The sequence below is a fragment of the Salmo salar genome, chromosome ssa27 (genome assembly GCF_905237065.1).
Source record: "Salmo salar chromosome ssa27, Ssal_v3.1, whole genome shotgun sequence".
Lineage (NCBI taxonomy): Eukaryota > Metazoa > Chordata > Actinopteri > Salmoniformes > Salmonidae > Salmo > Salmo salar.
Window position 1 is genome coordinate 28,780,001 of NC_059468.1, and position 27,729 is coordinate 28,807,729.

The 27,729-nt window shown below is 48.6% G+C and overlaps 3 protein-coding genes across 8 annotated transcripts in view; 1 reads left to right on the plus strand and 2 right to left on the minus strand.

Moving 5' to 3' along the window:
* LOC123730916 (vegetative cell wall protein gp1-like) overlaps positions 1-10,504 on the plus strand; it is a 10,789-nt gene extending 285 nt beyond the window's left edge. Inside the window, exon 2 of the mRNA XM_045709522.1 lies at positions 9,941-10,504. Within this exon, the coding sequence (XP_045565478.1) occupies positions 9,941-10,504 (564 nt within the window). The remainder of the gene's footprint in view (positions 1-9,940) is intronic.
* The window catches only part of LOC106588853 (protein PALS2-like), a 99,907-nt gene that overhangs the window by 63,605 nt on the left and 8,573 nt on the right, over positions 1-27,729 (minus strand). The window contains exon 1 of one of the 6 annotated variants that reach the window (XM_045709324.1): positions 4,332-4,538. The exons of 4 other annotated variants lie outside the window; for them this stretch is intronic. The gene's annotated coding sequence lies outside the window, so the exon portion shown is untranslated. Of the gene's footprint in view, positions 1-4,331; positions 4,539-27,729 lie in introns of those variants that run through there. One more of the 6 variants, XM_045709325.1, reaches the window with a different exon arrangement.
* On the minus strand, positions 11,679-16,368 carry LOC123730917 (basic proline-rich protein-like). The gene is made up of 5 exons (XM_045709523.1): positions 16,096-16,368; positions 15,007-15,959; positions 14,121-14,825; positions 12,108-13,891; positions 11,679-11,713 (listed from the first exon to the last, which is right to left on the minus strand). Exons 1-5 carry the CDS (start codon positions 16,366-16,368, stop codon positions 11,679-11,681), a joined length of 3,750 nt encoding a protein of 1,249 aa, XP_045565479.1.

Consider the following 27,729-nt stretch of genomic DNA (forward strand, 5'->3'; position numbering starts at 1 on the left):
AACAGGTCTTGCTCCTTAATCTGAGATTAGGGTAACTTTTTAAGGTTTACCAAAAATCATGGTTGGATGACTCCCGGATTTCCTGCTTAGTTCATTTTGACTCCAGCAATATGATCACACATGTACGGCCACCATGGAATTACGGTAAATATAATCTTAGTCTGTGTCCCAAACAGTACCCTATTCTCTATATTGGCCAAGATAAAGCGTAGCAATTTGACACATACAACAAGACAGAGTTACACATGGAATAAACAAAACATACAGTCAATAATACAGTAGAACAAAAGAAAACAAAAAGTCTATATACGGTGAGTGCAAATGAGGTAAGTTAAGGCAATAAATAGGCCATGGTGGCGAAGTAATTACAATATAGCAATTAAACACTGGAATGGTAGATGTGCAGAAGATGAATGTGCAAGTAGAGATACTCTGGTGGAAAGGAGCAAGATAAATAAATAAATACAGTATGGGGATGAGGTAGGTAGATAGATAGATGGGCTATTTACAGATGGGCTATGTACAGGTGCAGTGATCTGTGAGCTGCTCTGACAGCTGGTGCTTAAAGCTAGTGAGGGAGATATGAGTCTCCAGCTTCAGAGATTTTTGCAGTTCGTTCCAGTCATTGGCAGCAGAGAACTGGAAGGAAAGACGACCAAAGGAGGAATTGGCTTTAGGGGTGACCAGTGAGATATACCTGCTGGAGCGTGTGCTACGAGTGGGTGCTGCTATGGTGACCAGTGAGCTGAGATAAGGCGGGGCTTTACCTAGCAGAGACTTGTAGATAACCTGTAGCCAGTGGGTTTGGCGACGAATATGAAGCGAGGGCCAACCAACGAGAGCGTACAGGTCACAATGGTGGGTGGTATAAGGGGCTTTGGTGACAAAACGGATGGCACTGTGATAGACTGCATCCAGTTTGCTGAGTAGAGTGTTGGAGGCTATTTTATAGATGACATCACCGAAGTCAAGGATCAGTAGGATAGTCAGTTTTACGAGGGTATGTTTGGCAGCATGAGTGAAGGATGCTTTGTTGCGATATAGGAAGCCGATTCTAGATTTAATTTTGGATTGGAGATGCTTAATGTGAGTCTGGAAGGAGAGTTTACAGTCTAACCAGACACCCAGGTATTTGTAGTTGTCCACATATTCTAAGTCAGAGCCGTCCAGAGTAGTGATGCTGGACGGGCGAGCAGGTGCGGGCAGTGATCGATTGAATAGCATGCATTTAGTTTTACTTGCGTTTAAGAGCAGTTGGAGGCCACGGAAGGAGAGTTGTATGGCATTGAAGCTCATCTGGAGGTTAGTTAACACAGTGTCCAAAGGGGGGGCCAGAAGTATACAGAATTGTGTCGTCTGCGTAGAGGTGGATCAGAGAATCACCAGCAGCAAGAGCAACATCATTGATGTATACAGAGAAGAGAGTTGGCCTGAGAATTGAACCCTGTGGCACCCCCATAGAGACAGCCAGAGGCCCGGACAACAGGCCCTCCGATTTGACACAATGAACTCTATCAGAGAAGTAGTTGGTGAACCAGGCGAGGCAATAATTTGAGAAACCAAGGCTGTCGAGTCTGCCAATAAGAATGTGGTGATTGACAGAGTCGAAAGCCTTGACCAGGTCGATGAATACGGCTGCACAGGAATGTCTCTTATCGATGGCGGTTATGATATCGTTTAGGACCTTGAGCGTGGCTGAGGTGCACCCATGACCAGCTCTGAAAACAGATTGCATAGCGGAGAAGGTACGGTGGGATTCGAAATGGTCGGTAATCTGTTTGTTAACTTGGCTTTTGAAGACCTTAGAAAGGCAGGGTAGGATAGATATAGGTCTGTAGCAGTTTGGGTCTAGAGTGTCACCCCCTTTGAAGAGGGGGATGACCGCGGCAGCTTTCCAATCTTTGGGAATCTCAGACGATACGAAAGAGAGGTTGAACAAGCTAGTAATAGGGGTTGAAACAATTTCGGCTGATAATTTTAGAAAGAGAGGTTCCAGATTGTCCAGCCCGGCTGACATGTAGGGGTCCAGATTTTGCAGCTCTTTCAGAACATCAGCTATCTGGATTTGGGTGAAGGAGAAATGGTGGGGCCTTTGGCGGGTTGCTGTGGAGGGTGCCGGGCAGTTGACCGGGGTAGGGGTAGCCAGGTGGAAAGCATGGCCAGCCGTAGAGAAATGCTTATTGAAATTCTCAATTATAGTGGATTTATCAGTGGTAACAGTGTTTCCTAGCCTCAGAGCAGTGGGCAGCTGGGAGGAGGTGCTCTTATTCTCCATGGACTTTACATATACAATACTACTTTGTACAAAAAGTAGAACACTATAGGAAAAAAGTAGTGCACTATATAGAGAATAGGGTGCAATTTGGGGCACATACTTTTAAGGTGCATTTGTAAATTGCCTCTATTGTGTCAGAGTGCACTCTGGGTCGTTCGTAAATTCAGAGCGTTGTCAGATTGCCTGTTCATAAATTGGAAGCGTTTCGCTCTCGGAGCGTTCAGAGAGCACACTGGAGGAGTAGGGTTGATCCCAGCGTTCTGACCTCACAACAACAGTCAAGCACCCAAGCTAACTGACTAACGTTGGCTAGCTTGCTAACTACTTCCAGACACAAATGAGAGAACAGCTCACTGTGACCATTTTACTCGCCCTAGCAGAGCTGGTTAGACTGTTTTCATGTTATCCAGAGCGTTGGTGACTGTAACTGTGCTGCTGGCAACAATTGAATTATGTTTTTTTTGCCAAAATTTCCTCGGTCTCTGACTGGCAATGCAAGCAGATCACAGGATATTACAGACCAGTTCATTTCATCCCCACTTCCTGGGCACCGGTTTTAATGGCCAGCACTTTATTACACCACCTCCCTCCTTCGTATCATCTTTTCTCTTCATTGAATCTGCTCATTGCGTGGCCCATCCCTCACGTTAGTGCTAATTGGTCCATTACAGCAAAGAGAGAGAGAGCGAGAGAGATGTGCCAAATGTTTGACCATATAAGAGACATCTTTCCCTCGGATTACACAGACCCACAAAGAATTTCAAAACAATTGCAATCTTGATAGACTCCCATATCTATTCAAAGAAATACCACAGTGCAGTGTTTCCTCTTGAAAAATGTGTAGCGGGGGGGGGGGGACTGACTCTCTATAAATGTAGATATCATATAGCCTATGCACGGTCCATATTATCAGGTATGCTATTAGCAATAAGCATTATAACCTGTAGCCCATCTGATGCAGTATAGTGGCTATAAATAAATAGGCTGAAGCATGAGGTTTCCCATCTGCATTGACCCTATTGGGCTAACCATTAGCTAGATCCCAAATGTAATCGCTTAACTAGTTAGCATCCTAATGAGACATTTTATGTCTAAAAAAAATTGCATAAACACACTGAATATAATGTAGGCCTTCCTGTTAGGGTAACTTGAGGTAATCCGCCAGACTCCCCTGCTTCAACAAGCTTCCTGTTAGGGTAACTTGAGGTAATCCGCCAGACTCCCCTGCTTCAACAAGCTTCCTGTTAGGGTAACTTGAGGTAATCCGCCAGACTCCCCTGCTTCAGCAAGTCTGACAGGTTTATTGGCATGGAAAGCATATGTTTACATTGCCAAAGCAAGTGAAATAGAAAATAAACAAAAGTGAAATAAACAATAAATAATTAACAGTATACATTACACTCACATAAGTTCCAAAAGAATAAAGACATTTCAAATGTCATATTATGTCTATATACAGTGAAGAACAAACACCATTGTAAATACAACCCATATTTATGTCTGTTTATTTTCCATTTTGTACCTTTTTATTTTTTTTATAAAGTATTTGCACATCATTACAACACTGTATATAGACATAATATGACATTTGAAATGTCTTTATTCTTTTGGAACTTATGTGAGTGTAATGTATACTGTTAATTATTTATTGTTTATTTCACTTTTGTTTATTTTCTATTTCACTTGCTTTGGCAATGTAAACATATGCTTTCCATGCCAATAAAGCCCCTTAAATTGAATTCAAATTGAATTGAATTGAATTGAGAGAGAGAGAGAGAGAGAGCGAGAGAGCGAGAGAGAGAGAGCGAGAGAGCGAGAGAGAGACAGAGAGAGAGACAGAGAGAGAGAGAGAGAGACAGAGAGAGAGAGAGAGAGAGAGAGAGAGACAGAGACAGAGAGACAGAGAGACAGAGAGAGACAGAGAGAGACAGAGAGACACAGAGAGACAGAGAGAGACAGACAGAGAGAGACAGAGACAGAGACAGAGACAGAGAGAGACAGAGACAGAGACAGAGAGAGAGAGAGAGAGGCAGAGAGACAGTGATGGGGGGCTTACTGGCCGGTTCATTAAGCAATGCAGATCACAATCAGGCACTGGCATGCTGATTGGGAGTGAAAGATATCCCCTGGAAGAATGTTAATGGCAGCAAAGCCACTTTGGAAATTCTTCCTCATCAAATCATCTGCACCACTGGGCTCCTCCAGGGTCCGTTTTTCTACAGCCGAGGTAAAGGACAGGAAGAGGGAAAGGGAGAGGAGGAAGAGGAAACAGGGAGAGAGAGGACACTTAAAGAAGTGGAGAAAAGAGAGAGGAAGGGAATGTGAGAGAGAGGACACAAAGAAATGGAGAGGAGAAAGGGGAAACATAAATAAGTGGAGAGGAGAGAGGAGAGAGAGGAAACTTAAAGAAGTGGAGAGGAGAGAGAAGAAGGAGAGAGGAAACTTAAAGAAGTGGAGAGGAGAGAGAAGAAGGAGAGAGGAAACTTAAAGAAGTGGAGAGGAGAGAGAAGAAGGAGAGAGAGGAAACTTAAAGAAGTGGAGAGGAGAGAGAAGAAGGAGAGAGGAAACTTAAAGAAGTGGAGAGGAGAGAGAAGAAGGAGAGAGAGGAAACTTAAAGAAGTGGAGAGGAGAGAGAAGAAGGAGAGAGGAAACTTAAAGAAGTGGAGAGGAGAGAGAAGAAGGAGAGAGGAAACTTAAAGAAGTGGAGAGGAGAGAGAAGAAGGAGAGAGGAAACTTAAAGAAGTGGAGAGGAGAGAGAAGAAGGAGAGAGGAAACTTAAAGAAGTGGAGAGGAGAGAGAAGAAGGAGAGAGAGGAAACTTAAAGAAGTGGACAGGAGAGAGAAGGAGAGAGAGGAAACTTAAAGAAGTGGAGAGGAGAGAGAAGAAGGAGAGAGGAAACTTAAAGAAGTGGAGAGGAGAGAGAAGAAGGAGAGAGGAAACTTAAAGAAGTGGAGAGGAGAGAGAAGAAGGAGAGAGAGGAAACTTAAAGAAGTGGACAGGAGAGAGAAGAAGGAGAGAGAGGAAACTTAAAGAAGTGGACAGGAGAGAGAAGAAGGAGAGAGGAAACTTAAAGAAGTGGAGAGGAGAGAGAAGAAGGAGAGAGGAAACTTAAAGAAGTGGAGAGGAGAGAGAAGAAGGAGAGAGGAAACTTAAAGAAGTGGACAGGAGAGAGAAGGAGAGAGAGGAAACTTAAAGAAGTGGAGAGGAGAGAGAAGAAGGAGAGAGAGGGAACTTAAAGAAGTGGAGAGGAGAGAGAAGAAGGAGAGAGGAAACTTAAAGAAGTGGAGAGGAGAGAGAAGAAGGAGAGAGAGGAAACTTAAAGAAGTGGAGAGGAGAGAGAAGAAGGAGAGAGGAAACTTAAAGAAGTGGAGAGGAGAGAGAAGAAGGAGAGAGAGGAAACTTAAAGAACTGGACAGGAGAGAGAAGAAGGAGAGAGGAAACTTAAAGAAGTGGAGAGGAGAGAGAAGAAGGAGAGAGAGGAAACTTAAAGAAGTGGAGAGGAGAGAGAAGAAGGAGAGAGGAAACTTAAAGAAGTGGAGAGGAGAGAGAAGAAGGAGAGAGGAAACTTAAAGAAGTGGAGAGGAGAGAGAAGGAGAGAGGAAACTTAAAGAAGTGGAGAGGAGAGAGAAGAAGGAGAGAGGAAACTTAAAGAAGTGGAGAGGAGAGAGAAGAAGGAGAGAGAGGAAACTTAAAGAAGTGGAGAGGAGAGAGAAGAAGGAGAGAGGAAACTTAAAGAAGTGGAGAGGAGAGAGAAGAAGGAGAGAGGAAACTTAAAGAAGTGGAGAGGAGAGAGAAGAAGGAGAGAGAGGAAACTTAAAGAAGTGGAGAGGAGAGAGAAGAAGGAGAGAGGAAACTTAAAGAAGTGGAGAGGAGAGAGAAGAAGGAGAGAGGAAACTTAAAGAAGTGGAGAGGAGAGAGAAGAAGGAGAGAGGAAACTTAAAGAAGTGGAGAGGAGAGAGAAGAAGGAGAGAGGAAACTTAAAGAACTGGACAGGAGAGAGAAGAAGGAGAGAAGGGACACTTAAAGAAATGGACAGGAGAGAGGAGGAGGAGAGAAGGGACACTTAAAGAAATGGACAAGAGAGAGAAGAAGGACAGAGAGAACACTTAAAGAAGTGGACAGGAGAGAGAAGGAGGAGAGAGGGGACACTTAAAGAAATTGACAGGAGAGAGGAGGAGGAGAGGACACTTGAAGAAGTAGAGAGGAGAGAAAAGAAGAGATGACACAAAGAAGTGGAAGGGAAAGAGAGATAATGAGAAGAGGAAGAGTAGACAAAGATTTGGAGAGGTGAGAGAGATGGCAAATGTTGTTTATCTCAAAAGAGGAGAGGAGATGAAAGGGTACAGAGTAAGATCTTAGAGGAGGAGATGAGATGAGGAGACGACACTAAGGTCTTAAGAGAGGAGAGGAGTGAACTAGTTAAGAGGAGAGGAGAGGAGTGAACTAGTTAAGAGGATAGGAGAGGAGAGGAGTAACTAGTTAAGAGGATAGGAGAGGAGTGAACTAGTTAAGAGGATAGGAGAGGAGAGGAGTGAACTAGTTAAGAGGATAGGAAGAGAGGAGTAACTAGTTAAGAGGATAGGAGAGGGGAGGAGTAACTAGTTAAGAGGATAGGAGAGGAGTGAACTAGTTAAGAGGATAGGAGAGGAGAGGAGTGAACTAGTTAAGAGGATAGGATAGGAGAGGAGAGGAGTGAACTAGATAAGAGGATAGGAGGAGAGGAGTGAACTAGTTAAGAGGATAGGAGAGGAGAGGAGTGAACTAGTTAAAAGGATAGGAGAGAAGAGGAGTGAACTAGTTGAGAGGATAGGAGGAGAGGAGTAACTAGTTAAGAGGATAGGAGAGGAGAGGTGTGAACTAGTTAAGAGGATAGGAGAGGAGTGAACTAGTTAAGAGGATAGGAGAGGAGAGGAGTAACTAGTTAAGAGGATAGGAGAGGAGAGGAGTGAACTAGTTAAAAGGATAGGAGAGAAGAGGAGTGAACTAGTTGAGAGGATAGGAGAGGAGAGAAGTGAACTAGTTAAGAGGATAGGAGAGGAAAGGAGTGAACTAGTTAAGAGGATAGGAGAGGAGAGGAGTGAACTAGTTAAGAGGATAGGAGAGGAGAGGGGTGAACTAGTTAAGAGGATAGGAGAGGAGAGGAGTGAACTAGTTAAGAGGATAGGAGAGGAGTAACTAGTTAAGAGGATAGGAGAGGAGAGGAGTAACTAGTTAAGAGGATAGGAGAGGAGTGAACTAGTTAAGAGGATAGGAGAGGAGAGGAGTGAACTAGTTAAGAGGATAGGATAGGAGAGGAGTGAACTAGATAAGAGGATAGGAGGAGAGGAGTGAACTAGTTAAGAGGATAGGAGAGGAGAGGAGTGAACTAGTTAAAAGGATAGGAGAGAAGAGGAGTGAACTAGTTGAGAGGATAGGAGGAGAGGAGTAACTAGTTAAGAGGATAGGAGAGGAGAGGTGTGAACTAGTTAAGAGGATAGGAGAGGAGTGAACTAGTTAAGAGGATAGGAGAGGAGAGGAGTAACTAGTTAAGAGGATAGGAGAGGAGAGGAGTGAACTAGTTAAAAGGATAGGAGAGAAGAGGAGTGAACTAGTTGAGAGGATAGGAGAGGAGAGAAGTGAACTAGTTAAGAGGATAGGAGAGGAAAGGAGTGAACTAGTTAAGAGGATAGGAGAGGAGAGGAGTGAACTAGTTAAGAGGATAGGAGAGGAGAGGGGTGAACTAGTTAAGAGGATAGGAGAGGAGAGGAGTGAACTAGTTAAGAGGATAGGAGAGGAGTAACTAGTTAAGAGGATAGGAGGAAAGAAGTGAACTAGTTAAGAGGATAGGAGGAGAGGAGTGAACTAGTTAAAAGGATAGGAGAGAAGAGGAGTGAACTAGTTGAGAGGATAAGAGAGGAGAGGAGTGAACTAGTTAAGAGGATAGGAGAGGAGAGGAGTGAACTAGTTAAGAGGATAGGAGGAGAGGAGTGAACTAGTTAAGAGGATAGGACTGGAGAGGAGTGAACTAGTTAAGAGGATAGGAGAGGAGAGGAGTGAACTAGTTGAGAGGATAGGAGAGGAGAGGTAAGGAGTGAAATATTTGAGAGGAGAGGAGAGGTAAGGAGTGAACTAGTTGAGAGGTTAGGAGCGGACAATAGTGAACTAGTTAAGAGGATAGGATAGGAGAGGAGTGAACTAGTTAAGAGGATGGAGGAGAGGAGTGAACTAGTTCAGAGGATAGAAGAAGAGGAGTGAACTAGTTAAGAGGATAGGAGGAGAGGAGTGAACTAGTTAAGAGGATAGGAGAGGAGAGGAGTGAACTAGTTAAGAGGATAAGAGAGGAGAGGAGTGAACTAGTTAAGAGGATAGGAGAGGAGAGGAGTGAACTAGTTAAGAGGATAGGAGGAGAGGAGTGAACTAGATAAGAGGATAGGAGGAGAGGAGTGAACTAGTTAAGAGGATAGGAGGAGAGGAGTGAACTAGTTAAGAGGAGAGGAGAGGGGTGAACTAGTTAAGAGGATAGGAGAGGAGAGGAGTGAACTAGTTAAGAGGATAAGAGAGGAGAGGAGTGAACTAGTTAAGAGGATAGGAGAGGAGAGGAGTGAACTAGTTAAGAGGATAGGAGAGGAGTGAACTAGTTAAGAGGATAGGAGAGGAGAGGAGTAACTAGTTAAGAGGATAGGAGAGGAGAGGAGTGAACTAGTTAAAAGGATAGGAGAGAAGAGGAGTGAACTAGTTGAGAGGATAGGAGAGGAGAGAAGTGAACTAGTTAAGAGGATAGGAGAGGAAAGGAGTGAACTAGTTAAGAGGATAGGAGATGAGAGTAGTGAACTAGTTAAGAGGATAGGACATGAGAGGGGTGAACTAGTTAAGAGGATAGGAGAGGAGAGGAGTGAACTAGTTAAGAGGATAGGAGAGGAGAGGAGTGAACTAGTTAAGAGGATAGGAGAGGAGTGAACTAGTTAAGAGGATAGGAGGAGAGGAGTGAACTAGTTAAGAGGATAGGAGGAGAGGAGTGAACTAGTTAAGAGGATAGGAGAGGAGAGGAGTAAACTAGTTAAGAGGAGAGGAGAGGAGTAACTAGTTAAGAGGATAGGAGGAGAGGAGTGAACTAGTTAAGAGGAGAGGAGAGGAGTAACTAGTTAAGAGGATAGGAGAGGAGAGGAGTGAACTAGTTGAGAGGATAGGAGAGGAGAGGTAAGGAGTGAACTAGTTGAGAGGATAGGAGAGGAAAGGAGTGAACTAGTTGAGAGGAGAGGAGAGGAGAGGAAAGGAGTGAACTAGTTCAGAGGATAGGAGAGGAAAGGAAAGGAAAGGAGTGAACTAGTTGAGAGGATAGGAGAGGAGAGGAAAGGAGTGAACTAGTTGAGAGGATAGGAGAGGAGAGGAAAGGAGTGAACTAGTTGAGAGGATAGGAGAGGAGAGGAAAGGAGTGAACTAGTTGAGAGGATAGGAGAGAAGAGGCAAGGAGTGAACTAGTTGAGAGGATATGAGAGAAGAGCAAGGAGAGAGGCTGCCTCCGCAGACACAAACATACAAAATCACTCAAGCATTCATTTTGAGAGAGTATAGAGAGTACAGAAAGCAGCATAAGGAAGTGGTCACGAGCACAATGCCATTGGCTGGTCAGGGACGGGTGTGAACCAATAACCAACCAGAGCCCTCCCCTTGCCCCTGGTTTCCCAGCAGCCAACCAGAACCAACCAGAGCCCTCCCCTTGCCCCTGGTTTCCCAGCAGCCAACCAGAACCAACCAGAGCCCTCCCCTTGCCCCTGGTTTCCCAGCAGCCAACCAGAACCAACCAGAGCCCTCCCCTTGCCTCTGGTTTCCCAGCAGCCAACCAGAACCAACCAGAGCCCTCCCCTTGCCCCTGGTTTCCCAGCAGCCAACCAGAACCAACCAGAGCCCTCCCCTTGCCCCTGGTTTCCCAGCAGCCAACCAGAACCAACCAGAGCCCTCCCCTTGCCCCTGGTTTCCCAGCAGCCAACCAGAACCAACCAGAGCCCTCCCCTTGCCCCTGGTTTCCCAGCAGCCAACCAGAACCAACCAGAGCCCTCCCCTTGCCCCTGGTTTCCCAGCAGCCAACCAGAACCAACCAGAGCCCTCCCCTTGCCCCTGGTTTCCCAGCAGCCAACCAGAACCAACCAGAGCCCTCCCCTTGCCCCTGGTTTCCCAGCAGCCAACCAGAACCAACCAGAGCCCTCCCCTTGCCCCTGGTTTCCCAGCAGCCAGATGATGGACAGTTCGTGATGGAGGGATTATGAAGGATCAGAGTGTCTGTTTTTGTGCAAAATGCCACCACAGATCATCTCTGTGTTACGCAGCACACAGCATTAAAAGCACAGAGAATCATTCAGAAATAGCATGCATCACAGCCGTTCATTCTGCTGATCCTTATAGGAGGACCAATACTAGACTGAGATCTAAATGAAAACGGTACTAACTGTAATCCCCACTGTAGTGTTTTGCTACTCAGTATGTGTGAACGCTCTATTCATTTCATTGTATGCTTTACTATGCTACATCCTCAAATGTCAAACGAAACACACAATCTGCATCTTAAGGCCATGTCCATTCATGCACACACAAACTACTGAGGGTGACCATTTGCTCTCTCTCTCTCCCCATCTCCCCAGCACAAGGAGGCAGAGCCAGGGAGGACTGAGTAATAGCCGTCTCTCTGGGTTTCTCTCAGTCAATTGAGAATCACAAAGGAGGCCAGTAACCCAGATTGCCTTGGAGCCACAATGTCCTCCAGAGCACAGCTGGCTGCTAGAAGTCCTGGGGTATCGCAAAGCAATTAGTGAACTTTATTCACTGCAGCATCGCTACTATAGCCTGTACACTCACAGATATTATTATCAGAGTTATTCAATTCTAGCAGCCTATGATCAGATAGTGGGGTATGCTGTGTGTGGTAAGGATAGGCAATATGGGTGGGGGCCTTGTTGATCCAATCCCTAATGACTTCTCTACAACCAAACTAAACCCAACACATACAGACAGAGACAGAGACTGAGAGACAGACAGACACAAGGAGACAGACAGAGAGACAGACCGAGACAAAGAGAGACAGAGAGACAGACAGAGACAAAGAGAGACAGACAGAGACAGACAGACAGACAGACAGAGAGACAAAGAGAGGCAGAGAGAGACAGAGAGACACAGCGAGAGACTGAGAGAGACAGAGAGAGACTGAGAGAGACTGAGACAGACTGAGACAGACTGAGACAGACAGAGAGAGACAGAGACAGAGAGAGACTGAGAGACACAGAGAGAGACAGAGAGACTGAGAGACACAGAGAGAGACTGAGAGACACAGAGAGAGACAGAGAGACTGAGAGACACAGAGAGAGACTGAGAGAGACTGAGACAGACTGAGAGACACAGAGAGAGACTAAGACAGACAGAGAGAGCTCTACCACTAGTCCCAGTACATGTAGGTCAGACTGTGTTCCTCTAGATAAGAGGATTACACTGCCAGAAACAAGATGGCCATCTTAACACATGAATAATATATAATTCAGTTATTAAAACAACAAGAATCATATTTATCAATCCCATCACCATTGGTGTGGTGTGGTGTGGTGTGGTGTGCGGTGTGGGGTGGTGTGGTGTGGTGTGTGGTGTGGTGTGTGGTGTGGTGTGGTGTGGTGTGGTGTGTGGTGTGTGGTGTGTGTGTGGTGTGGTGTGTGTGTGGTGTGGTGTGGGGTGTGTGTGTGGTGTGTGTGTGGTGTGGTGTGTGTGTGGTGTGGTGTGTGTGTGGTGTGGTGTGGTGTGTGGTGTGTGTGCGGTGTGGTGTGGTGTGGTGTGGTGTGTGGTGTGTGGTGTGTGTGTGTGGTGTGTTGTGTGCCCTGCTTGTTGGGGGGGCGGTGCTCTGCTTGTTGTGAGGTGCCCTGCACTCTGCTTGTTGGGGGGTGGGGTGGGGGAGCGGGTGCCCTGCACTCTGCTTGTTGGGGGTAGCCGGTGCCCTGCGCTCTGCTTGTTGGGGGGGGGCGGTGCCTTGCACTCTGCTTGTTGGGAGGGGGGAGCCGGTGCCCTGCACTCTGCTTGTTGGGGGGGAGCCGGTGCCCTGCACTCTGCTTGTTGGTGGGGGGGAGCCGGTGCCCTGCGCTCTGCTTGTTGGGCGGGGGGAGCCGGTGCCCTGCGCTCTGCTTGTTGGGGGGGAGCCGGTGCCCTGCACTCTGCTTGTTGGGGGGGTAGGGGGAGCCGGTGCCCTGCACTCTGCTTGTTGGGGGGAGCCGGTGCCCTGCACTCTGTTTGTTGGGGGGGTAGGGGAGCCGGTGCCCTGCACTCTGCTTGTTGGGGGGAGCCGGTGCCCTGCGCTCTGCTTGTTGGGGGGTGGGAGCCGGTGCCTTGCACTCTGCTTGTTGGTGGGGGGAGCCGGTGCCCTGCACTCTGCTTGTTGGGGGGAGCCGGTGCCCTGCACTCTGCTTGTTGGGGGGGAGCCGGTGCCCTGCGCTCTGCTTGTTGGGGGGAGCCGGTGCCCTGCGCTCTGCTTGTTGGTGGGGGGAGCCGGTGCCCTGCACTCTGCTTGTTGGGGGGTGGGGTGGGGGAGCCGGTGCCCTGCGCTCTGCTTGTTGGTGGGGGGAGCCGGTGCCCTGCACTCTGCTTGTTGGGGGGTGGGTGGGGGAGCCGGTGCCCTGCGCTCTGCTTGTTGGTGGGGGAGCCGGTGCCTTGCACTCTGCTTGTTGGGGGGGGGGCCGGTGCCCTGCGCTCTGCTTGTTGGGGGGCGGTGCCCTGCGCTCTGCTTGTTGGGGGGGAGCCGGTGCCCTGCACTCTGCTTGTTGGGGGGGTGGGGTGGGGGAGCCGGTGCCCTGCGCTCTGCTTGTTGGGGGGAGCCGGTGCCCTGCGCTCTGCTTGTTAGGGGGGGAGCCGGTGCCCTGCACTCTGCTTGTTGGGGGGTGGGGTGGGGGAGCCGGTGCCCTGCGCTCTGCTTGTTGGGGGGGAGCCGGTGCCCTGCACTCTGCTTGTTGGGGGGGAGCCGGTGCCCTGCGCTCTGCTTGTTGGTGGGGGGAGCCGGTGCCCTGCACTCTGCTTGTTGGGGGGGTGGGGTGGGGGAGCCGGTGCCCTGCGCTCTGCTTGTTGGGGGAGGGGAGCCGGTGCCCTGCACTCTGCTTGTTGGGGGGAGCCGGTGCCCTGCGCTCTGCTTGTTGGTGGGGGGAGCCGGTGCCCTGCACTCTGCTTGTTGGGGGGTGGGGTGGGGGGAGCCGGTGCCCTGCGCTCTGCTTGTTGGTGGGGGGAGCCGGTGCCTTGCACTCTGCTTGTTGGGGGGAGCCGGTGCCCTGCACTCTGCTTGTTGGGGGGAGCCGGTGCCCTGCGCTCTGCTTGTTGGGGGGAGCCGGTGCCCTGCGCTCTGCTTGTTGGGGGTGAGCCGGTGCCCTGCACTCTGCTTGTTGGGGGCGGAGCCGGTGCCCTGCGCTCTGCTTGTTGGGGGGGAGCCGGTGCCCTGCACTCTGCTTGTTGGGGGGGGGAGCCGGTGCCCTGCACTCTGCTTGTTGGGGGGGGGAGCCGGTGCCCTGCACTCTGCTTGTTGGGGGGGTGGGGTGGGGGAGCCGGTGCCCTGCGCTCTGCTTGTTGGGGGGGAGCCGGTGCCCTGCACTATGCTTGTTGGGGGGGGAGCCGGTGCCCTGCACTCTGCTTGTTGGGGGGTGGGGTGGGGGGAGCCGGTGCCCTGCACTCTGCTTGTTGGGGGGTGGGGTGGGGGAGCCGGTGCCCTGCCCTCTGCTTGTTGGGGGGGGGGGAGCCGGTGCCCTGCACTCTGCTTGTTGGTGGGGGGAGCCGGTGCCCTGCACTCTGCTTGTTGGGGGGTGGGGTGGGGGAGCCGGTGCCCTGCGCTCTGCTTGTTGGTGGGGGGAGCCGGTGCCTTGCACTCTGCTTGTTGGAGGGGGGGAGCCGGTGCCCTGCACTCTGCTTGTTGGGGGGGGCCGGTGCCCTGCGCTCTGCTTGTTGGGGGGGAGCCGGTGCCCTGCACTCTGCTTGTTGGGGTGGGGGTGGGGTGGGGGGAGCCGGTGCCCTGCGCTCTGCTTGTTGGGGTGGGGAGCCGGTGCCCTGCACTCTGCTTGTTGGGGGGGAGCCGGTGCCCTGCGCTCTGCTTGTTGGTGGGGGGAGCCGGTGCCCTGCACTCTGCTTGTTGGGGGGGTGGGGTGGGGGAGCCGGTGCCCTGCGCTCTGCTTGTTGGTGGGGGGAGCCGGTGCCTTGCACTCTGCTTGTTGGGGGGGAGCCGGTGCCCTGCACTCTGCTTGTTGGGGGGGAGCCGGTGCCCTGCGCTCTGCTTGTTGGTGGGGGGAGCCGGTGCCTTGCACTCTGCTTGTTGGGGGGGAGCCGGTGCCCTGCACTCTGCTTGTTGGGGGGGAGCCGGTGCCCTGCGCTCTGCTTGTTGGGGGGAGCCGGTGCCCTGCGCTCTGCTTGTTGGGGGGTGAGCCGGTGCCCTGCACTCTGCTTGTTGGGGGCGGAGCCGGTGCCCTGCGCTCTGCTTGTTGGGGGGAGCCGGTGCCCTGCACTCTGCTTGTTGGGGGGGGGAGCCGGTGCCCTGCACTCTGCTTGTTGGGGGGAGCCGGTGCCCTGCACTCTGCTTGTTGGGGGTGGGGTGGGGGGAGCCGGTGCCCTGCGCTCTGCTTGTTGGGGGGGGAGCCGGTGCCCTGCACTCTGCTTGTTGGTGGGGGGAGCCGGTGCCCTGCACTCTGCTTGTTGGGGGGTGGGGTGGGGGAGCCGGTGCCCTGCGCTCTGCTTGTTGGTGGGGGAGCCGGTGCCTTGCACTCTGCTTGTTGGGGGGGAGCCGGTGCCCTGCACTCTGCTTGTTGGGGGGGGGCCGGTGCCCTGCGCTCTGCTTGTTGGGGGGGAGCCGGTGCCCTGCGCTCTGCTTGTTGGTGGGGGAGCCGGTGCCTTGCACTCTGCTTGTTGGGGGGGGAGCCGGTGCCCTGCACTCTGCTTGTTGGGGGGGGGGCCGGTGCCCTGCGCTCTGCTTGTTGGGGGGGAGCCGGTGCCCTGCACTCTGCTTGTTGGGGGGGGTGGGGGGGGAGCCGGTGCCCTGCGCTCTGCTTGTTGGGGGGGAGCCGGTGCCCTGCGCTCTGCTTGTTAGGGGGGGAGCCGGTGCCCTGCACTCTGCTTGTTGGGGGGGTGGGGTGGGGGAGCCGGTGCCCTGCGCTCTGCTTGTTGGGGGGGAGCCGGTGCCCTGCACTCTGCTTGTTGGGGGGGAGCCGGTGCCCTGCGCTCTGCTTGTTGGTGGGGGGAGCCGGTGCCCTGCACTCTGCTTGTTGGGGGGTGGGGTGGGGGAGCCGGTGCCCTGCGCTCTGCTTGTTGGGGGAGGGGAGCCGGTGCCCTGCACTCTGCTTGTTGGGGGGAGCCGGTGCCCTGCGCTCTGCTTGTTGGTGGGGGAGCCGGTGCCCTGCACTCTGCTTGTTGGGGGGGTGGGGTGGGGGAGCCGGTGCCCTGCGCTCTGCTTGTTGGTGGGGGGAGCCGGTGCCTTGCACTCTGCTTGTTGGGGGGGGAGCCGGTGCCCTGCACTCTGCTTGTTGGGGGGAGCCGGTGCCCTGCGCTCTGCTTGTTGGGGGGGAGCCGGTGCCCTGCGCTCTGCTTGTTGGGGGTGAGCCGGTGCCCTGCACTCTGCTTGTTGGGGGCGGAGCCGGTGCCCTGCGCTCTGCTTGTTGGGGGGGAGCCGGTGCCCTGCACTCTGCTTGTTGGGGGGGAGCCGGTGCCCTGCACTCTGCTTGTTGTGGGGGGAGCCGGTGCCCTGCACTCTGCTTGTTGGGGGGAGCCGGTGCCCTGCACTCTGCTTGTTGGGGGGGGGAGCCGGTGCCCTGCACTCTGCTTGTTGGGGGGTGGGGTGGGGGAGCCGGTGCCCTGCGCTCTGCTTGTTGGGGGGGGAGCCGGTGCCCTGCACTCTGCTTGTTGGGGGGGAGCCGGTGCCCTGCACTCTGCTTGTTGGGGGGAGCCGGTGCCCTGCGCTCTGCTTGTTGGGGGGAGCCGGTGCCCTGCACTCTGCTTGTTGGGGGGGGGAGCCGGTGCCCTGCGCTCTGCTTGTTGGGGGGAGCCGGTACCCTGCACTCTGCTTGTTGGGGGGGAGCCGGTGCCCTGCGCTCTGCTTGTTGGGGGGGGGAGCCGGTGCCCCACATTTTGTTACATTACAGCCTTATTCTAAAATGTATTAAATAAATGTTTTTCCTCATCAATTCGTTTTTTATTTATTTCATCTTTATGTAACCAGGTAGGCCAGTTGAGAACAAGTTCTCATTTACAACTGCGACCTGGCCAAGATAGAGCAAAACAGTGCGACACAAACAACACAATCTACACACAATACCCCATAATGACAAAGTGAAAAGGGGTTTTGAATTTTTTTTGCAAATCTATTAAAAATCAAAAACAGAAATATCTTATTTACATAAGTATTGAGACCCTTTGCTATGAGACTCGAAATTGAGTTCAGGTGCATCCTGTTTCCATTGATCATCCTTGGGATGTTTCTACAACTTGGAGTCCATCTGTGGTAAATTCATTTGATTGGACATGATTTGGAAAGGCACACACCTGTCTATATAAGGTCCCACAGTTGACAGTGCATGTCAGAGCAAAAACCAAGCCATGAGGTCCGTAGAGGAATGGTCCGTAGAGCTCCGAGACAGGATTGTGTCGAGGCACAGATCTGGGGAACGGTACCAAAAACTTTCTGCAGCATTGAAGGTCCCCAAGAACACAGTGTCCTCCATCATTCTTAAATGGAAGAAGTTTGGAACCACCAAGACTCTTCCGAGAGCTGGTTGCCTGGCCAAACTGAGCAATCGGGGGAGAGGGGCTTTGGTCAGGGAGGTGACCAAGAACTCGATGGTCACTCTGACAGAGCTCCATATTTTCTCTGTGGAGATGGGAGAACCTTCCAGAAAGACAACCATCACTCCACTAATCCGGCCTTTATGGTAGAGTGGCCAGACTGAAGCCACTCCTCAGTAAAAGGCACATGACAGCCCGCTTGGAGTTTGCCAAAAGGCACCTAAAGGACACTCAGACCATGAGAAACAAGATTATCTCGTCTGATGAAACCAAGATTGAACTCTTCGGCCTGAATGCCAAGCGTCAAGTCTGGAGGAAACCTGGCACCATCCCTACGGTGAAGCACGTTGGTGGCAGCATCATGATGTGGGGATGTTTTTCAGCAGCAGGGACTGGGAGACTAGTCAGGATCGAGGGAAAGATGAACGGAGCAAAGTACAGAGAGCTCCTTGATGAAAACCTGCTCCAGAGCACTCAGGACCTCCGAATGGGGCGAAGGTTCACCTTCCAACAGGACAACGACCCTAAGCACACAGCCAAGACAATGCAGGAGAGGCTTCGGGACAAGTCTCTGATTGTCCTTGAGTGGCCCAGCCAGAACCCGGATTTGAACCCGATCTAACATCTCTGGAGAGACCTGAAAATAGCTGTGCAGCAACGCTGCCAATCCAAACTGACAGAGCTTGAGAGGATCTGCAGAGAAGAATGGGAGAAACTCCACATATACAAGTGTGCCAAGCTTGTAGTTATACGTAAGAAGACTCAAGGCTGTAATCGCTGCCAAAGGTGCTTCAACAAAGTACTGATTAAAGGGTCTGAATACTTATGTAAATGTGACATTTCAGTTATTGTTTTTTATACATTTGCAGAAATGTCAAAAATCTGGATTTGCTTTGTCATTACGGGATATTGTGTGTTGATACTGGCTTGATAGAGTTACCAGAGAGAGGGGGAACGAGAAATTAGTGAAAGAGGAGAAAGCCAAGATCTGCAGCAAGAGATGCAGAAAGAGAGAGAAGAAAAGGGGGATGGGTGGAGAGGTGGAAGAGGTGAAAGGGGTGAAAGAGGTGACAGTACAAAGGAGCAGGTCAGGGAGGAAGGCCGAGATGTGTCCTCTCATGGAGACTGAGGGCAAGTGTGAATGAAAGTTCCACAAGTGATGATACAAGGGGAAATTAGTGTGTGTGTGTGTGTGTGTCTCTTCTCAGGCCTGATTGAAATGAGAAAAGCCAGGTTGTAAACACCTAATGTCTGCTATATTCTAACAGAGATTGGACATATCATATCATCCACTTATACAATTACCAAGTCCAGCTCCAGACTATGTATGAATCCCAAATGGCACCCTATTCCCTATATTGTGCACTACTTTTGAACAGTGGCCATTGGGCTCGGGTCAAAAGTAATGCAGTATATATATATATATTATTTTTCCCACCTTTATTTAACCAGGTAGGCTAGTTGAGAACAAGTTCTCATTAACAACTGCGACCTGGCCAAGATAAAGCAAAGCAGTGCGACACAAACAACAACACAGAGTTACACATGGAATAAACAAACATACAGTCAATAACACAACAGAAAAAAAGTATATATACAGTGTGTGCAAATGAGGTAAGATAACGGAGGTAAGGCAATAAATGGCGAAATAATTACAATTTAAACAATGGAGTGATAGATGTGCAGAAGATGAATGTGCAAGTAGAGATACTGGGGTGCAAAGGAGCAACAACAAAAAATAACAGTATGGGGATGAGGTAGTTGGATGGGCTGTTTCCAGATGGGCTATGAAGGTGCAGTGATCATTGAGCTGCTCTAACAGCTGGTGCTTAAAGTTAGTGAGGGAGATATGAGTCTCCAGCTTCAGTGATTTTGCAATTCGTTCCAGTCATTGGCAGCAGAGAACTGGAAGGAAAGGCGGCCAAAGGAGGAACTGGCTTTGGGGGTGACCAGTGAGATATACCTGCTGGAGCGCGTGCTACGGGTGGGTGCTGCTATGGTGACCAGTGAGCTGAGATAAGGCAGGGCTTTACCTAGCAAAGACTTATAGATGACCTGGAGCCAGTGGGTTTGGCGACGAATATGAAGCGAGGGCCAGCCAACGAGAGCATACAGGTCGCAGTGGTGGGTAGTATACGGGGCTTTGGTGACAAAATGGATGGCACTGTGATAGACTGCATCCAGTTTGCTGAGTAGAGTGTTGGAGGCTATTTTGTAAATGACATCGCCGAAGTCGAGGATCGGTAGGATAGTCAGTTTTACGAGGGTGTGTTTGGCAGCATGAGTGAAGGATGCTTTGTTTGCCAAATAGGAAGCCGATTCTCGATTTAATTTTGGATTGGAGATCCTTAATGTGAGTCTGGAAAGAGAGTTTACAGTCTAACCAGACACCTAGGTATTTGTAGTTGTCCACATATTCTAAATCAGAAGCATCCAGAGTAGTGATGCTAGACAGGCTGGAAGGTGCGGGCAGCAATCGGTTGAAGAGCATGCATTTTGTTTTACTTGCATTTAAGAGCAGTTGGAGGCCACGGACGGAAGGAGAGTTGTATGGCATTGAAGCTCGTCTGGAGGTTAGTTAACACAGTGTCCAAAGAAGGGCCAGAAGTATACAGAATGGTGTCATCTGCGTAGAGGTGGATCAGAGAATCACCAGCAGCAAGAGCGACATCATTGATGTATACAGAGAAAAGAGTCGGCCCGAGAATTGAACCCTGTGGCACCCCCATAGAGACTGCCAGAGGTCCGGACAATAGGCCCTCCGATTTGACACACTGAACTCTGTCTGAGAAGTAATTGGTGAACCAGGCGAGGCAGTATTTTGAGAAACCAAGGCTGTTGAGTCTGCCAATAAGAATGTTGTGATTGACAGAGTCGAAAGCCTTGGCCAGGTCGATGAATACGGCTGCACATTAATGTCTCTTATCGATGGTGGTTATGATATCGTTTAGGACCTTGAGCGTGGCTGAGGTGCACCCATGACCAGCTCAGAAACCAGATTGCACAGGTTGAACAGGCTAGTAGTAGGGGTTGCAACAATTTCGGCTGATAATTTTAGAAAGAGAGGGCCCAGATTGTCTAGCCCTGCTGATTTGTAGTGGTCCAGATTCTGCAGCTCTTTCAGAACATCAGCTGTCTGGATTTTGGTGAAGGAGAAATGTGGAGGCTTGGGCAAGTTGCTGTGGGGGGTGCAGGGCTGTTGACCAGAGTAGGGGTGGCCAGGTGGAAAGCATGGCCAGCCGTAGAAAAATGCTTATTGAAATTCTTGGGCTACAGTACCTATTTTGCCAATTGGCCTGGACCCTTTTACAACACAGACCCCTGCTGATCCATCACGATTGGTCTGCTGACGTAACCGCCAGGGTTGTGGGTTCGATTCCCACGGGGGGCCAGTACAAAAAAAATGCATGAAATGAAATGTATGCATTCACTACTGGCGTTGCACAGACCATGCTGGCGTTGCAAACACCATGCTCTACCAACTGAGCCACAGGGAAGACGTTGAGAATATGACTGATGGACCTCTTCAGCTAACAGTCCGGTATGCTCTAGACAGCTAGCGGGCCGCGGATAGCAGGCTAGCAAATGGGCATTCAGGGGATGTCACGATGGAGGAGCCTGTTGAAAAACCCCTCACGCGGATTACGGCGGTAGTCCAGTCGTGATGGATCGGCGGGGCTCCGTATCGGCAATAAAAGGGGTGTATATATGGTGTATATAAGGAATAGGGTGCCATTTGGGATGGGCCCTGTCCCTCTTTGGGTGTGAGACAGAGGTTGTGTCTACACTTGACACTTACATGCAACTTCTGCTATCAGAAAACAAAGATCGCATTGAAAAGATGGGTATAGAAGCACAAAAGTCTCTTTATTTATTAAGGATCTCCATTAGTTCCAGCCAAGGCAGCAGCTACTCTTTCTGGGGTTTATTAAGGATCTCCATTAGTTCCTGCCAAGGCAGGAGATACTCTTTCTGGGGTTTATTAAGGATCTCCATTAGTTCCTGCCAAGGCAGCAGCTACTCTTCCTGGGGTTGATTAAGGCTGGCCATTAGTTCCTGCCAAGGCAGCAGCTACTCTTCCTGGGGTTGATTAAGGATCTCCATTAGTTCCTGCCAAGGCAGCAGCTACACTTCCTGGGGTTGATTAAGGATCTCCATTAGTTCCTGCCAAGGCAGCAGCTACACTTCCTGGGGTTGATTAAGGATCTCCATTAGTTCCTGCCAAGGCAGCAGCTACACTTCCTGGGGTTGATTAAGGATCTCCATTAGTTCCTGCCAAGGCAGCAGCTACACTTCCTGGGGTTGATTAAGGATCTCCATTAGTTCCTGCCAAGGCAGCAGCTACTCTTCCTGGGGTTTATTAAGGCCGCCCATTAGTTCCTGCCAAGGCAGCAGCTACTTTTCCGGGGGTTGACTAAGGCTGCCCATTAGTTCCTGCCAAGGCAGCAGCTACTCTTCCTGGGGTTTATTAAGGATGCCCATTAGTTCCTGCCAAGGCAGCAGCTACTGTTCCTGGGGTTGATTAAGGCTGCCCATTAGTTCCAGCCAAGGCAGCAGCTACTCTTCCTGGGGTTGATTAAGGATCTCCATTAGTTCCAGCCAAGGCAGCAGCTACTCTTCCTGGGGTTGATTAAGGATCTCCATTAGTTCCAGCCAAGGCAGCAGCTACACTTCCTGGGGTTGATTAAGGATCTCCATTAGTTCCAGCCAAGGCAGCAGCTACTCTTCCTGGGGTTTATTATGGATATCCATTAGTTCCTCCCAAGGCAGCAGCTACTCTTCCTGGGGTTTATTATGGATATCCATTAGTTCCTGCCAAGGCAGCAGCTACTCTTCCTGGGGTTTATTATGGATATCCATTAGTTCCTGCTAAGGCAGCAACTACTCTTCCTGGGGTTTATTATGGATATCCATTAGTTCCTCCCAAGGCAGCAGCTACTCTTCCTGGGGTTTATTATGGATATCCATTAGTTCCTGCTAAGGCAGCAACTACTCTTCCTGGGGTTTATTATGGATATCCATTAGTTCCTCCCAAGGCAGCAGCTACTCTTCCTGGGGTTTATTATGGATATCCATTAGTTCCTCCCAAGGCAGCAGCTACTCTTCCTGGGGTTTATTAAGGATCTCCATTAGTTCCTGCCAAGGCAGCAGCTACTCTTCCTGGGGTTTATTATGGATATCCATTAGTTCCTGCTAAGGCAGCAACTACTCTTCCTGGGGTTTATTATGGATATCCATTAGTTCCTGCTAAGGCAGCAGCTACTCTTCCTGGGGTTTATTATGGATATCCATTAGTTCCTGCTAAGGCAGCAGCTACTCTTCCTGGGGTTTATTATGGATATCCATTAGTTCCTCCCAAGGCAGCAGCTACTCTTCCTGGGGTTTATTATGGATATCCATTAGTTCCTGCTAAGGCAGCAACTACTCTTCCTGGGGTTTATTATGGATATCCATTAGTTCCTCCCAAGGCAGCAGCTACTCTTCCTGGGGTTTATTATGGATATCCATTAGTTCCTCCCAAGGCAGCAGCTACTCTTCCTGGGGTTTATTATGGATATCCATTAGTTCCTCCCAAGGCAGCAGCTACTCTTCCTGGGGTTTATTATGGATATCCATTAGTTCCTGCCAAGGCAGCAGCTACTCTTCCTGGGGTCTAAACACATGAAGGTACTTACATCACACATAAAACAAAAAAGATAAACAGTAAATTATTGTACATTACATTACATTATTACACCACTACATATCTACGATACAAAATATATAATACCACTATTAAACAATGTTACAATGTACGTGTGTGCATGTGCTTGCGTGTGTGTGTGTGTGTGTGTGTATGCATGTGTCTGTACCTGTGTGTGTGTGTCTCTTCACAGTCCCCACTGTTCCATATGGTGTATTTTTATCTGTTTTTAAAATCTGTTTCCACTGCTTGCATCAGTTACCTGATGTGGAATAGAGTTCCATGTAGTCATGGCTCTATGTAGTACTGTGTGCCTCCCATAGTCTGTTCTGGACTTCTAGATTGTGAAGAGACCTCTCGTGCATGTCTTGTGGGGTATTTATGGCTGTGTGCTAGTAGTTTAAACAGACAGCTCAGTGCATTCAGCTTGTCAACAACTCATGTTTGCTGGACTCATAAATGCTAGCCAGCTAGCTAATATTTAGAATATATATATTTTTTGGGCTAGAGTTATGCTAACCAATTTGCAATCCCTTTACTATTGTTTGCTAGCTTGCTGGCTAGCTACAGAGGTTAGCTGGCTAGTTAGCTACAGTAGTTAGTTGTTGTTGTGTTATCATATTGTTCCTATTCTACCGTTTGAAGAATGCATACCGGCATTTGAATATAGCGAGGGAAAAGGGACTCAGGACACACTGTAGACACGGTAGACACATTTAAATGTAGGTGTAGAGGCATGACGCGTTCAGAATTCCATGACCACAACTCTAAGATCAGAATACTAAAGCTGCATGAACTGTCAAGTCTAGACACGGGCAGACATGAGTTTGAGGCATAGGTCACATTGGTCTCTCTGGCTCTTCTTGGGTGATTCATTCTGGGGAAAGCAGGAGCCTGCTGTTAGTCCACTATATTCTATTCCTATAAGGGCAGCAGAGCAGTAAGTAAACAAACTGTAAACCAACCAGTACAAAGCCAAATACTCTGCCTATGTCCACAGAATAAGGGAGTCACAAGACTATATAAACACACACACACAGTACACTGACACAAAACCCATACACATTCACATACACTACATACGCACACACACGCGCATACCGACAACAAGCACATGCTGACACGACACAAACACACACGCTTTTCCCTTCATCATATGCTGCTGCTAAGTTTTTATTTGACTCGTATTATCTATCCTGATGCCTAGTCACTTTACCCAGTCTTCATGTACATGTCTACCTAAAATACCTTATCATTATCTATCCTGATGCCTAGTCACTTTACCCAGTCTTCATGTACATGTCTACCTAAAATACCTTATCATTATCTATCCTGATGCCTAGTCACTTTACCCAGTCTTCATGTACATGTCTACCTAAAATACCTTATCATTATCTATCCTGATGCCTAGTCACTTTACCCAGTCTTCATGTACATGTCTACCTAAAATACCTTATCATTATCTATCCTGATGCCTAGTCACTTTACCCAGTCTTCATGTACATGTCTACCTAAAATACCTTATCATTATCTATCCTGATGCCTAGTCACTTTACCCAGTCTTCATGTAGATGTCTACCTAAAATACCTTATCATTATCTATCCTGATGCCTAGTCACTTTACCCAGTCTTCATGTACATGTCTACCTAAAATACCTTATCATTATCTATCCTGATGCCTAGTCACTTTACCCAGTCTTCATGTACATATCTAAAATACCTTATCATTATCTATCCTGATGCCTAGTCACTTTACCCAGTCTTCATGTACATGTCTACCTAAAATACCTTATCATTATCTATCCTGATGCCTAGTCACTTTACCCAGTCTTCATGTACATGTCTACCTAAAATACCTTATCATTATCTATCCTGATGCCTAGTCACTTTACCCAGTCTTCATCTACATATCTAAAATACCTTATCATTATCTATCCTGATGCCTAGTCACTTTACCCAGTCTTCATGTACATGTCTACCTAAAATACCTTATCATTATCTATCCTGATGCCTAGTCACTTTACCCTGCCTTCATGTACATGTCTACCTAAAATACCTTATCATTATCTATCCTGATGCCTAGTCACTTTACCCAGTCTTCATGTAGATGTCTACCTAAAATACCTTATCATTATCTATCCTGATGCCTAGTCACTTTACCCAGTCTTCATGTAGATGTCTACCTAAAATACCTTATCATTATCTATCCTGATGCCTTGTCACTTTACCCAGTCTTCATGTACATGTCTACCTAAAATACCTTATCATTATCTATCCTGATGCCTTGTCACTTTACCCAGTCTTCATGTACATGTCTACCTAAAATACCTTATCATTATCTATCCTGATGCCTAGTCACTTTACCAAGTCTTCATGTACATGTCTACCTAAAATACCTTATCATTATCTATCCTGATGCCTAGTCACTTTACCCAGTCTTCATCTACATATCTAAAATACCTTATCATTATCTATCCTGATGCCTAGTCACTTTACCCAGTCTTCATGTACATGTCTACCTAAAATACCTTATCGTTATCTATCCTGATGCCTAGTCACTTTACCCAGTCTTCATGTACATGTCTACCTAAAATACCTTATCATTATCTATCCTGATGCCTAGTCACTTTACCCAGTCTTCATGTAGATGTCTACCTAAAATACCTTATCATTATCTATCCTGATGCCTAGTCACTTTACCCAGTCTTCATGTAGATGTCTACCTAAAATACCTTATCATTATCTATCCTGATGCCTTGTCACTTTACCCAGTCTTCATGTACATGTCTACCTAAAATACCTTATCATTATCTATCCTGATGCCTAGTCACTTTACCCAGTCTTCATGTACATGTCTACCTAAAATACCTTATCATTATCTATCCTGATGCCTAGTCACTTTACCCAGTCTTCATGTACATGTCTACCTAAAATACCTTATCATTATCTATCCTGATGCCTAGTCACTTTACCCAGTCTTCATGTACATGTCTACCTAAAATACCTTATCATTATCTATCCTGATGCCTAGTCACTTTACCCAGTCTTCATGTACATGTCTACCTAAAATACCTTATCATTATCTATCCTGATGCCTAGTCACTTTACCCAGTCTTCATGTACATGTCTACCTAAAATACCTTATCGTTATCTATCCGGGTGCCTAGTATCTTTACCAAGTCTTCATGTACATGTCTACCTAAAATACCTTGTACCCCTGCACAGTGTTCTGGTACTGATACTCCCTGTATATAGCTCCACATTGATCTGGTACTGGTACTCCCTGTATATAGATCCACATTAATCTGGTACTGGTACTCCCTGTATATAGCTCCACATTGATCTGGTACTGGTACTCCCTGTATATAGATCCACATTGATCTGGTACTGGTACTCCCTGTATATAGATCCACATTTATCTGATACTGGTACTCCCTGTATATAGCTCCACATTGATCTGGTACTGGTACTCCCTGTATATAGCTCCACATTGATCTGGTACTGGTACTCCCTGTATATAGCTCCACATTAATCTGGTACTGGTACTCCCTGTATATAGCTCCACATTGATCTGGTACTGGTACTCCCTGTATATAGATCCACATTGATCTGGTACTGGTACTCCCTGTATATAGATCCACATTTATCTGATACTGGTACTCCCTGTATATAGCTCCACATTGATCTGGTACTGGTACTCTCTGTATATAGCTCCACATTGATCTGGTACTGGTACTCCCTGTATATAACTCCACATTGATCTGGTACTCCCTGTATATAGCTCCACATTGATCTGGTACTGGTACTCCCTGTATATAACTCCACATTGATCTGGTACTCCCTGTATATAGCTCCACATTGATCTGATACTGGTACTCCCTGTATATAGATCAACATTGATCAGGTACTGGTTCTCCCTGTATATAGCTCCACATTGATCTGGCACTCTCTGTATATAGCTCCACATTGATCTGGTACTGGTACTCCCTGTATATAGCTCCACATTGATCTGGTACTGGTACTCCCTGTATATAGCTCCACATTGATCTGGTACTGGTACTCCCTGTATATAGCTCCACATTGATCTGGTACTGGTACTCCCTGTATATAGCTCCACATTGATCTGGTACTGGTACTCCCTGTATATAGCTCCACATTGATCTGGTACTGGTACTCCCTGTATATAGATCCACATTTATCTGATACTGGTACTCCCTGTATATAGCTCCACATTGATCTGGTACTGGTACTCCCTGTATATAACTCCACATTGATCTGGTACTCCCTGTATATAGCTCCACATTGATCTGATACTGGTACTCCCTGTATATAGATCAACATTGATCAGGTACTGGTTCTCCCTGTATATAGCTCCACATTGATCTGATACTGGTACTCCCTGTATATAGCTCCACATTGATCTGGCACTCTCTGTATATAGCTCCACATTGATCTGGTACTGGTACTCCCTGTATATAGCTCCACATTGATCTGGTACGCTCTGTATATAGCTCCACATTGATCTGGTACTGGTACTCCCTGTATATAGCTCCACATTGATCTGGTACTGGTACTCCCTGTATATAGCTCCACATTGATCTGGTACTGGTACTCCCTGTATATAGCTCCACATTGATCTGGTACTGGTACTCCCTGTATATAGCTCCACATTGATCTGGTACTGGTACTCCCTGTATATAGCTCCACATTGATCTGGTACTGGTACTCCCTGTATATAGATCCACATTGATCTGGTACTGGTTCTCCCTGTATATAGCTCCACATTGATCTGATACTGGTACTCCCTGTATATAGCTCCACATTGATCTGGTACTGGTACTCCCTGTATATAGCTCCACATTGATCTGGCACTCTCTGTATATAGCTCCACATTGATCTGGTACTGGTACTCCCTGTATATAGCTCCACATTGATCTGGTACTCTCTGTATATAGCTCCACATTGATCTGGTACTGGTACTCCCTGTATATAGCTCCACATTGATCTGGTACTGGTACTCCCT